Source organism: Aptenodytes patagonicus, chromosome Z, assembly GCF_965638725.1.
Source record: "Aptenodytes patagonicus chromosome Z, bAptPat1.pri.cur, whole genome shotgun sequence".
In the NCBI taxonomy this organism is placed as follows: domain Eukaryota; kingdom Metazoa; phylum Chordata; class Aves; order Sphenisciformes; family Spheniscidae; genus Aptenodytes; species Aptenodytes patagonicus.
In genome coordinates this window covers 41331760-41344031 of record NC_134982.1, presented here as the reverse complement: position 1 = coordinate 41344031, position 12272 = coordinate 41331760, and the positions used below count along the sequence as shown (strand labels likewise).

General features: G+C 39.5%; 1 protein-coding gene across 1 annotated transcript in view; it reads left to right on the top strand.

Moving 5' to 3' along the window:
• The first annotated feature begins 274 nt into the window (after positions 1-274).
• Positions 275-12272, top strand: part of TMC1 (transmembrane channel like 1) — a 75135-nt gene continuing 63137 nt past the window's right edge. The window contains exons 1-3 of the mRNA XM_076362441.1: positions 275-314; positions 9959-10024; positions 10136-10508. Of these exons, the coding sequence (XP_076218556.1) occupies positions 275-314; positions 9959-10024; positions 10136-10508 (479 nt within the window). The remainder of the gene's footprint in view (positions 315-9958; positions 10025-10135; positions 10509-12272) is intronic.

The window sequence follows — 12272 nt, the reverse complement described above, 5'->3', positions numbered from 1 at the left end:
TTTCAGTAATAATAATAAAGAAGTTGAGCAACTTCTTCCATTCTTTTGACCCTAGCATGCCAACCCTAAATAGTAAACTAAACATTCATGAAAAATTAATCACTTAGGAAATTAGTATCTTCTTATATTTCAGTCAGTGAAACTTCACCAGCGCCATCCGTTCAGTGACAGTCAGGACGATTTTGATGTGGTACACTTCATCTTGAACCACGCAACCTTCAGACGATCTCTTATATAGGTAGCAGCTGGAGCAGCCCTGTGAAATATAGTCACGATGCCTAAACATGAAAAGCCAACCGCCATTGAAGGAAATGGTAATTACAGCTATAATTATGCATCTTAAGCACATACTCATTTTCTGCATGTAGCTCAACAGTGTGCAAGTTTTGTTTTCTTCTTGTTCTTTCTAATACAAAATCTCCTTTGTCAGAATTCATTATCTTTTGTTCAGAAATGTATTTTACTTGGCTTTCGAAAGCAGCTTTGCTGTATAAGTTGGCTAGTTGTAGCATGGCAGTGTGGCTTTCCACTGGTTAGTAAATCAAAAGAGTGCAACCACAGCCCTGTTACTTGTCTTACATTTATATGTAGTTTATAGGGAAGATTAAGAAAACAAGGGTATTTTGTGGCTTCTGTAAGCTGCACAAAGGCAATGCCTCCTTTTCTTATTGCTTTCAGTATTTGGTATGAAATGTCAAGCATTCTTCATGGTAAGATTAACAATATTTCTATACTGATACTGCACTGTTCTGGATGTAAGAAATGTTTTTGTGGGATGATAATGCCTAATGGCTTATTTTAGCAAAGTGCAAGGCAACACTTTGATATGCAAAGTGCTTTCAGTTCTCATGAGCAATACTACCCTTTCCAAAATATGGATCTTTTTCATATGGAACAGGCATGACATTTCTGATCTTCAGCATGGAAGAAAATTGCCAGGGACCTTATTCTAGATGGGTTTCTGAATGAATTCATTTGGTCTTGCTAAATACCAGGGCTGGCACAGTGCTTTCTATATTTTTAATCCACACTTGTAACGTGTAATAGTAATAAAATGGGTTCTGCTTCCATAGAAAACATCAGAAGGGACTGCTTAGCATTTGGGCAGAATATAACGTGTAGTCCATTTTAAGAGTCCATACTAGTTTCTTTCCTTTTGTTGTCTGAGCACCTTCATTGTTTTTTTTCCTCCAGTTTTTTCTACAAGTCCCTTTACTGACCAATTTAACTTTCAAGCAGTACATGCTAATGGAGCTCATTTTAACATGAGAGAAGCACAGAATTTAATGTAGCATAGGCAAAATACCAGCTTCAGCAGAATTTTCATCTGAATAAGAAACAAAATTAGCATGACCATAGAACATACACATTTTTATAAGCATTTCTAATGAACAAATTCTTAGAATATCAAGGTTCTAAGTTTACCATAAACATCTGCCTTCTGCTTGCAGGTATCTGACTGAATTGACTTATCTTCTGATTCAGTAACTTTATTATTCATTCAAAGTACAGAGGTTAGCATTCCCATGCTGAACAAAAACGACACATCTTTTAACTGGAGAACATTGAGATCTCCAGGTTGCAGAATCATGATCACTCCTTGACACATTTTGCATGAAAATTTATCCTGTACATAATTTATAATAAAATCTAGCTACCTTAATGACAGTTATGAGTATATTCGGAGGTGAGATTGTGTGAGTAAATTCAAGACTCAGTCTTGATTTAAGAAGACTTAAAAAGCTGGAGGTCCACTATAAGTGACTATGAGACGCTTTCAGAATGTGGTTCTGAGTCCACTTTTGACTTAAAATGTTCCAAGGGCTGGAGTTATTCAGCACAGAGCTCAGGCACTAATCTAGTTGCAATTTCTTTACAGGAGGTTTTGCTTCATCATTGCTGACTGTCCTGAGGAATATTCTTGCAAAAAATGGACGCCATCAACAGTTGCAAAAATGCAGTCTAGGGCCATACATTTTTGCTTTTTGATATCTTTAGCTCTAGTGAAGCCCTGGTTTGGCCATAATGTCTTCTTGTTTCATAATGTCTTCTGCAAAATCTATGATAGGAGATTTATGGTTCATTATGCTAAGTTCATGAGTGTGAATTCATTGTGTCTTTCTCATACAGGAAAAGAAGACTTAGGGCACAAATCTTAGGAGTGGATGTTTAAAAGAGATCAGATGGAAAGTGCTTATTATCCTCTAAAAATAATAGAGAATCTGTGGTGAGCTGGACAGCTGTAGGTATCAACCTTAAAAGAGCTGTCTTCTCACAAGGTAGTCAAAAATACAATTGACTTCAGATCCACTAAGAATGCTACATTTGTAACTTGAACATGAACTGTTTTCTCCATATTAACGTGTTCTTCCCATGTTAACAGTACAATGAATGAATGGCAATAAGCTAAGCAAATCACATTTCGGAACCTGAAAAGGTCAGATTGGTATGATTTACTGCAGTCTCACACTTCCCAGAATGCATTGGACAATTAATATTCTGTTCCTAATTCTTGCAGTAAAGACTGCAATGAAAATGAAAAATTGCTGACCATCAAGCCAACTGTGTGATGAAGACACAATGCAAATGTGGCTTCTCCTTGTTGTTTTATTACAGTAACCAATGCGTCCTGCAAGCTCGTCAGATCTCTAGTCTTGGGTAGGACAAAGCACTACATGGTTAGGTCTTTGTCTGGCATAGGTAGGGAAATGTGGGTGTATCCACAGAGACAGTGTGAGTCACAGTGGCCTGGAAACTTTTATCTGTGCCTTCCTGAAGAGGGTGAAATACTGAGGGGTTTCTCACTAAATTATCTTCCTCCTCTGCCTTCTGTAGGTTTTATAATAGGAAAATCAGATTTGACCTAAAATTCTTGCACTGAAATCGTGCAATAAACTTATTTATCCCTGAAGGGGAACTTTGTCTAAGAGAAGTCCTGACCCACAAACTGAGAGACAACACTCAAACCTCCTGGTGTGTAAGTACAGCCCAGAAAGAAACTGGAACGAGGAGAGTGTAATCAGATGATGTGCCCAATGCCAGCCACAGTGCCAACTTGATCTATGTGAGCTCAGTCTCTGTCATTTTAGTAGAACATTTGTAATTTTTCCTTACCTGTGGAAAACAAATGAGCAATTTATGGATGTGAATTGAATGGATTCCATTTGTTCCCTGTGGTCCCCATCTGTAATTTTCAAATGTTGACTGGGCTACAATTAGTTGGGCAAATTCTCTTCAATGGCAATCTGCAGAGAGTGAAAGCTTGTTGCCTCTCGGGCAACTTCTGGAAACTCTTTGGGTATAGAAGTCTGCAGGCCATAGCATATACATTAAGACTAATAAGTCTACCGAGACACTAGTGACTTTATGACATTGTAGTATAAATATTCTGCCTACTTTAGTATTTACAACTTGCTAATTCAGGTGCAGAAAAATAAACACTATATTTGCCAGTGTGATTGTAACTGAATAGGAATTATTATTTTACTTCATAAATTCATAGCTATTGCTGGACAGGGTATATTTTTGGGTTGTGATTTTTATTTTAGTCCATTGGAAGAAAAAATTGCAATACTAACTGGGAAAAACATAGAAGAAAAATCAAGCATGGTCTCAAATACTAAATGTTCCATTTGTTCTATAAATTCAATTTTTATTTGTAATTTCTGTGTTTCAAGTCCCCTTCTCCTGTGCCCAAGATGGGCCAAGCTGTTTTTCTCAATGTTTGGAAATACACTAAGAGGATGGGGTCTATAGTATTAAGGTCTCAGATCTTGGATGTTGAAGTCTGCACCAGTTCACTCTTGCCATAGACTTTCTGTGAGATCTTGGTATATTATTTCTTGTGTGTTTTACAGCTGTTACTTCTAGTGATATTTATCCTCACAGAAGTGTTGTGAGATGCTCTCATATTTACACGATCAGAAAGAATAGTATGGAAAAGTATGTAAATACCTAGAATTGAGTATTATACAGCTCTTCCTATTCTTTTTGACTAATACTTCACATGCATTTGTTGTCTAATATGGTCTTGCATTGCTGACATTTCTGCATGTTGGGCAGCTGGTTTATTAGCTATCTAGGCTAATGGCTTTCTGGCACTGAAAAAAGTCCAGCATGGTCCAGTCCAGAGGAAGACACAATAATTGCTTGCAAGGCTCTATCTGCATATGATCCATTTCATTGGCTTGACAATTAATTAATAAAGTAGAAATTTATTTTATAACATGTACAAAAAATCTGATAACATTTTTTGAATTACAGATTACTTTTTATACCACTGATCTTTTTCTATGGTACCAGCATGCAGAAGTGCTTACCAGCAGTCAGTTTTACATAGTAGTAATGTGAGCAGTAATATTGCAACAGTGGGCCATATTTTATGGGGTACTTCTAAGAATCATGATCCCTTTCACAGTGAAAAATCAAGGAGACTTTATCAGTATAAATTAAGTTTTAAAAAAACCCAAAACATGAAATGTGAGTGTTGTACAGTTTGATCTCTCTCCTGAGCTGTCTGATGTTCTGCTTCACTGCAGTCTCTGACTTGCAGGTTAGTCTGAGCCCTTATGCAGGACACCCTCCTTTAGTCTTGTTGGCTCATTTGTGGCTATAGTCTAAAACATAAATAAGACTTCAAGTAAAATGATAGCTTACTCAGATTACACTTTCCCTGCCTTTAGTCTAGAAAGATAAGGAAGTTTCCCTTAAACTACTGTGGAAAAAAAAAAAAATCAGAAAGTGATTGGGTTTCCTAGAGCATAAGGAGTTATGGACCATAGCTCCAAATATACCTAATGATATATGTATCATTAGGGCAGGATGACGTATCCTGGAAGATATAACAGCTGAACAATAGTTTGCTCTGGGTCACATAAACTCAAGTTAGCTGACTCAAAGCCTAATAACCTGATATTAGCCCTATGAATATTAATACCGTGAAGAAATGAGGTCCTATCAACCCTTTTCTGGAACAACAAGTAATTCTAGACTGTGCTGTAGTGAGACTTAGTTGCTTTTAGTGGAGGATTCACTGAACTTTTGATAAGCGGGATCACGTGAAAATCTGTTTAAAAAAGCAGAAGACAAGTATATAGATCTAAAAGTATCTCACATAATGATGATTTTGTTCCTGCATCAAAGACTATACATTTCTATTTTAACAAACCAGAGCATCAAAAATGCTCTTCAGTTTTCCTATAGGATGATAATGCTGTGCCTGAGGAATGCACTCTACAGTTTCTTTATGTTGTGGTTTATAGAAGAACATTTAAATTTAGTGCTAAACTGCATTTAGATTTTGTGTCACCATGAACCGTAATTTGTGTATTGTTGAAATGCTTCTCCCTGTCAGTAAGACAGGGTTTGCCACAAGCAGCTAAAGTCTGAGTTCTGAGCTGCCTAGCCTCTTGCTTTCCTCTTTGAAAAGTATTACAGAGTTCATGACCTGAAATAGCTTTCCAATAATAATAATGTTAAACAGTAATGATTATTTATCTCTCTTACTGCTCAAATACCCAACCAGCTAACAACATTGGTCTTTTAATGACATGTACAAAACCCCCAAACACAAAAAGACAACTATTAATACAGTTTGTCTGAATTACAAGTCTCCAGGGGTAGATATAATGTGGGTGTGGTGGGGGGTGGCTATGTAGCTTATATGAACGCATGCATATACGCTGTTCAGGACAAACGTCAGGGGTGGTAAAGCTTCTTCATCCCCCCTCCTCAGTGACTTTGCTCTTCCTAAACAGCACCAACTGCTATCACAGCTGACACAAGTGAATAACTTTTAGTTCTACCCTGAGCTTCAGCTTTTATACTAGTGACACAACTCATGACATAAAGTAGAGTGCAAGGAAACTGGAGGATTGAAGAGTCCTCCTTGGCTTCCAGCTTCTTTTAAAAATAAATTCTAGTATAATACTTCCTGCATCATACCCCAAGAGCTGCGAGACGTCTCTTATTCTGTGGATACACCAGAATGAGAAGGACAATCCTCTAGCATTCTTCATATCAACATGTTTCATCTATATATGAGCATGGGTCTGTGGAGGCAGGAATGTTCTGAAGTTCAGTTTGGAGCTATAATTTTAAATTTTTGCAGAAATAACTTTTGAAGCTGCAGTTGTGCTTGTTGGTTATGTCTGTAGTACCCACGACTCTTCTAGCTGCATGATTCCATGTAATCACTGGTCATTTTTTCTAGGCTTGTTTTGTGGCAATATATACTTCTGTTTGATTTTATGCTTTTTTTTCATTTCTTTAAAAACTTTTTTCTTTATCACTCATGTGCCTGAGCATTTAGATGAAAAAAAGACATAAACACAAAGGAGTCACTATTCAGATACACTCCCCTCTAGTAGTGTACACTAGAGTGCACTACACTCTAGTAGTGTTTGCAGTACTACAGGGCAACCAGGTGATCAGGCCCAGTCAGCATGGATTTATGAAAGGCAGGTCCTGCTTGACTAACCTGATCTTCTATGACAAGGTGACCCGCTGAGTGGCTGAGGGAAAGGGTGTAGATGTTGTCTACCTAGACTTTAGTGAAGTCTTTCACACTGTTTCCCACAGAATTCTCCTGGAGAAACTGGCTGCTCATGGCTTGGATGGGCGTATTCTTCGCTGGGTAAAAAACTGGCTGGACGGCCAGGCCCAAAGAGTTGTGGTGAATGGAGTTAAATCCAGTTGGTGACCAGTCACAAGTGGTGTTCCCCAGGGATCAGTACTGGGGCCAGTTCTGTTCAATATCTTTATCAATGATCTGGATGAGGGGATCGAGTGCACCCTCAGTAAGTTTGCAGATGACACCAAGATGGGCGGGAGTGTTGATCTGCTCGAGGGTAGGAAGGCTCTGCAGAAGGACCTGGACAGGCTGGAACAATGGGCCGAGGCCAATTGTATGAGGTTCAACAAGGCCAAGTGCTGGGTCCTGCACTTGGGTCACAACAACCCCATGCAGCGCTACAGGCTTGGGGAAGAGTGGCTGGAAAGCTGCCCAGCAGAAAAGGACCTGAGGGTGCTGGTCGACAGCCGGCTGAATATGAGCCGGCAGTGTGCCCAGGCGGCCAAGAAGGCCAATGGCATCCTGGCCTGTATCAGAAATAGTGTGGCCAGCAGGAGTAGGGAAGTGATCGTGCCCCTGTACTCGGCACTGGTGAGGCCGCACCTCGAATGCTGTGTTCAGTTTTGGGCCCCTCACTACAAGAAGGACGTTGAGGTGCTGGCGTGCATGCAAAAAAGAGCAATGAAGCTGTTGAAGGATCTACAGCACAAGTCTTATGAGGAGCGGCTGAGGGAACTGGGGTTGTTTAGCCTGGAGAAAAGGAGGCTGAGGGGAGACCTCATCATGCTCTACAACTACCTGAAAGGAGGTTGTAGAGAGGTAGGTGTTGGTCTCTTTTCCCAAGTAACAAGCGATAGGACGAGAGGAAACAGCCTCAAGTTGCGCCAGGGGAGGTTTAGATTGGATATTAGGAAAAATTTCTTCACTGAAAGGATTGTCAAACCGTGGAACAGGCTGCTCGGGGAAGTGGTTGAGTGACCATCCCTGAGGGTATTTAAAAACCATGTAGATGTGGTGCACAGGGACATGGTTTAGTGGTGGGCTTGGCAGTGTTAGGTTAATGGTTGGACTTGATGATCTTAAAGGTCTTTTCCAACTGAAACGATTCTATGATTCTATGATTCTATGATTCTACTTTCTTCAAGCAGCCTGAAATCTATTAAGTAGTTTAACACTTTATTTTACCTGAAATGTTGGATTCAGACGAGCACATTTGTTACCCTTATGCTATTTGAATTATTAAACCTTGACAGCTACCTTCTGCACTGCTTAAGCCTCTGTGTTGCATAGTCCATTGTCACTTTCACTATTATGTCAATATGATGTCAACTTGAGCACGATACACTTTCACTGCTAATGCATGTTTCAGTATATATGATATACCTCCAGCTGTTTGCTTGTTGTATGCGCTCATCAGAATCTGCAGTGGGGCCAACCTTGTACCATTAAAGTGCTTCCCTGGGAATTTCCGTTTGGCTGGAGGAGATCAGCAAAAGCATTAGTTGCAATAAAAGACCGTGCCCTATTGTTGCATGCAAAGTATCTCTTTAGAAGTGTCTGTCTTCATCTTTGCAAGCTTTCAATAGCAACGTAATGATCTTTGTCAAATGGAGATCCTGTTACTGTCAGCAGCAGAAGGCATATGTCCAAACAGAACAAAGGAGTGCTTATTTTCACATTCCACTGATGATATTGAATGATAACATTTTTGCATAGTCTTAAAAAATTATTGTGCTGATGCTGTGGAAATGATAGAAAATGTAATTATAATGAAATGTTTTGTAGAGGGAACTTAGACTCCCTGCATATATCCCAGTTTTAAAATGCCTGTCAAATTCTGGATAATAACCCTTTGCCCATTATTGCACACAGTGAAACAAGACCCTAGATTCCTTCTTGTTTGCAGCCTTACATATTTTACTGCTTTTCTTTGATACTGGGTAAAGCTAAGAAGTTGTGCCTGATAGTTAGCTACAGCGGTCCCTAGATAAATCAATTTATGTATAAATTTTCGATTAATTGCTAGTGGCTTAATAAAATTTGTAAAAGGAACTAGGGAACTAGGGAATGGGTGGAGAAAGAATATAAAGAAAAATTCAAAAGTGTTACAGGTGAATGAAGAAGGAAGATAACTGTAGTTTCCTCTTGCCTGAAAAACGCAACTATGACATGATCATGACATGTCACCTGTCCTGTCTGTACAGAGGGGACATTAGACAACATACGTCTGGAACATACATGGTATATAGGAGTGGAATGACAGCTGCCTATTTCTATTCATGGTAATATTTCTTAGTCTTCTCATTAATCTCCTACTACCATTTATTTCTATATATTTCACTGATGTGTCTCAAGTGCTGTCCCACATGTACAAGCTCAAAGATACCTCAAGAGAGCCTATTAACTCCTGGCTTCTCAGGTATTAGTTGGATTGCTTCTGAAGAAACATTGCTGGTGAATACCACTAGCAGTTTCAGGAGTGACCCATTAAATAATACGTTCATACCAATATTTGCAAAGAGCATATTAATGGATATAATACATATGAAAGAGAGGAATATTTTGCTTTCTTTATATATGCATTATCCCAGTTTCAAAGTGTCCCAGGCAAATGAATTGGATACTTTCCTGGTTATTGATGGGTAGCAGAGGCAGCATCTCTTATTGAACTTATTAAGACTGAAAAACTTCAGCAAGAGATCCACCCCAAACCAAAAATGTTTCTAAGCAGACATACTACTTGCTTCTGTAAATAGGCTCTCTCTCTAGAGTCTCCAATGTTTTTATCATCTCCTGAGTGGTAGAAGACGACTGTGGTACAGCATGCGAGTGAGCTGGGTCAACTTTTGTCACTATGCTTAGAGATTTGGTTGCTGGAGCTGAGAGTACATCTTCCTCTTTCTTCTGGGACTATGCTTTTCAGCCATGCTGCAGCTATGAAGCTTCATGCCCTCCAGTCAGTGAAATCGGAAAATGATTCTTTTAATCTTTAATATCAGCCAGTGCTTATCTTTCACATTTAAGAAAATCTTTGAGAATTGCCCTAGAAACTTTTTCATCTTCCTTGTTCTTTTCCTCAAATTGTAGGATATTGCTATCGTGTTTCTTTTTGAGGGTCCTCCTGTCCTACGGATTTCTTCCATGAGAGGAAGTTCTTCACGGCATAACTTGAGGGTTTACTTATTTGAGTGCTGAAGTAAAGTGTAACTATTTTTTCCTGTCTTCGTCTTATTTCTTGAAAACTATTTGCCATGTTCCAAAAAGCTGGGTTTGTGAAATGTTGTAAGGGAGTACAATGCAGTAATTGCCAAGAATTTCTTAAAACCTGTGCATTCCTGGTGACTGATCCACACTTCACATGCACTGGCCTTTGTTTTCACTCCACAGATGGCAGTGATGTTGACAATGAAGAAGGCAGTGCAGCTGAGAATGAAGAAAATGTCAGAGGAACAGGTCAGTAGTGTAGATTACTTTGAGGCCACACTCAGATGTTTTCTGATTATCTGTATGAATGAAGGAGGAGGAAACGTCTCCCTCTAATGTGTTTTTTTCCCTTCATCACAGATAAAGGGGGGAAGAGAGCAACACCAAGAACCAGAAGGGGACATACGAGAGGGAGAGCGAGGCATGGTGGTGAGGAGGATGAGGATGATGAAGATGGGACAAGGAGAGCTGGGCATCGAAGGCACAGAAACCGTAGAGGACGGGGACAAGCAGCTGGAAATGAGGGCAGTGATTCTGATGGGGACCCTGCAAAAGCCAGGAAGAACCAGGCAAATCAGAAATCCAAGGAAGATGATGAAGATGACGAAGATGAGAAAGGGGGTAAAAGTGGGAAAGGCAAAAATGAGAAGAAACAGGACAAAAAGCCTGATAAGAAAGGGAAAAAAGAGAAGGCCAACAAGAAGAAAAAAGACAAAAAGAAATCAGGATCTGGGTAATTAATTAAATTATTTTTTTAATATAAACCCATGGTTATCTTACATAAAACCTGCTTTCATTCATAGCTGTGAAATACCAAGCGTCAGTATGACTCCATTACTCCTTACAGCCCAATTACAGCTGGACAGATTATTTTTTTTTTCCTGCAATGAGGAAATGCTGGCTGAGTGAAGTGGAAACTTTCCACAAAGCCATATCCATTTTGGTGGAATGAAGTCAGGGGTTTGTCACAAGTCGAGGGTGGGCCTTGGGAAATGACCAGCCAGGCCCTTCTGGGACTGCCTGAGGATTAGGTCAAATTTGGTCAGGCAGAACAGGAACTCAAGCCAGGGTCACCCTTATTGTAGTTAAATATCCTAAGTTTATGAGCCGTTCTCTGGAGAAAGGGAGTGAAAGTGACAGAGGAGGGGAGCAAATGACAGAGAGAGGTCATAACAGGTGAGATCTCTCCTGCCTTTTCCTTTCCCCAGAACTAAAATCCCCCAAACCCCAAGCTGATAACCCTCCAAACCCCCAAGGTATAGTTGTATTTCCAGTGCAGAACTAAAATCTTGACACAAGATTGAGTTCTTGTTTCCCAGCCAGGTTTGAGCCAGCTTTTTATAAAAGATCAGTGCCAAAACTTCTAGAACCCAGAACCAAGGACTGAGATGGGATTTTCCAGTCTGTCTCCCACTCACTGCCTCTGAAATATTACTGTTCACTTTTCCAAAGCATTTAATGCAACCTGGGGTCTTTGGAAGACCCCACTGAAATGGAGCACTTCAGAGAATTATTTTGTATTTTTCTGCCATCCTGGCATTCTCTTGCTCCCTGTCCCTTCTCATGCTATTGAAAGGAAACAACCCCTGGGAATGGTGTATAATGGAACAAATGGAGCTAGGCATGCTTATCTCAGTGGGGAGGGAGAGAGGTTCCCCTTCCCTCGTTCAGCACTTGCTACAGCTGTTTGTGTTCCCAAAGGCATCACTGGAGAGTGCAGCAGGAGTCAAAAGAAAGAAAAAAATACAGTGAGACATGCTGTTGCATTAATTTGTCCATGATCCCATTTCAATATACTTCTACTTCATTTCCCTTCCCTACAAGAATGCCTAAAATCTTTCTTTGTGCTGGCTCTTCGCTATGGTGCCAATTATCCCCCATCTGTGCAATTTCCTGTACTCGTATAGCAACAGTCTTGAATGTGTCAATCCATGTTCCCTTGCTTTTTATTGTCTTCCATTGTAAACATTTATTGAGCATTAATTAAAAAAAACAAACACTGAAAACATAAAATTGAATGACGACACAATATTTTTCATTGTCTTCCAAAGCTTTTAACATTAAAATACATATGTTTGGGCTAAATAATTAGAAATTGCTACCTGGATCAAGACTTAGTTCTTGAAGTAATAAGCATAACCTTTGAGGAAAAACTGAGGATGCCATGGAAGATACCTCAAGAACATTATATTTTTAGACTTTTAGGACACCAGCTGACAAGATTGCAGAGTAATAAATTTAAGAATGTTTTAAAAGGTTTTTAAAAGAAAACCAAAAATAATATAAAAACAAAGGAAAATAAGCTGGTGATCAGTTCAGCAGTGATTCAGATAAAGGATTTGCAAACCTTCAGGACAGAAGAGAAGGGTGGCAGCATAGAAATATAGCCTGTCTAGCAAGTCTATGAGGACCTATCACAACAAAAGCTACGTACTGTTTAAAAGTACATCTTGCTGATGTAGTTTTTAATTGCCAAGACATTTCAGCATGAAAAAGC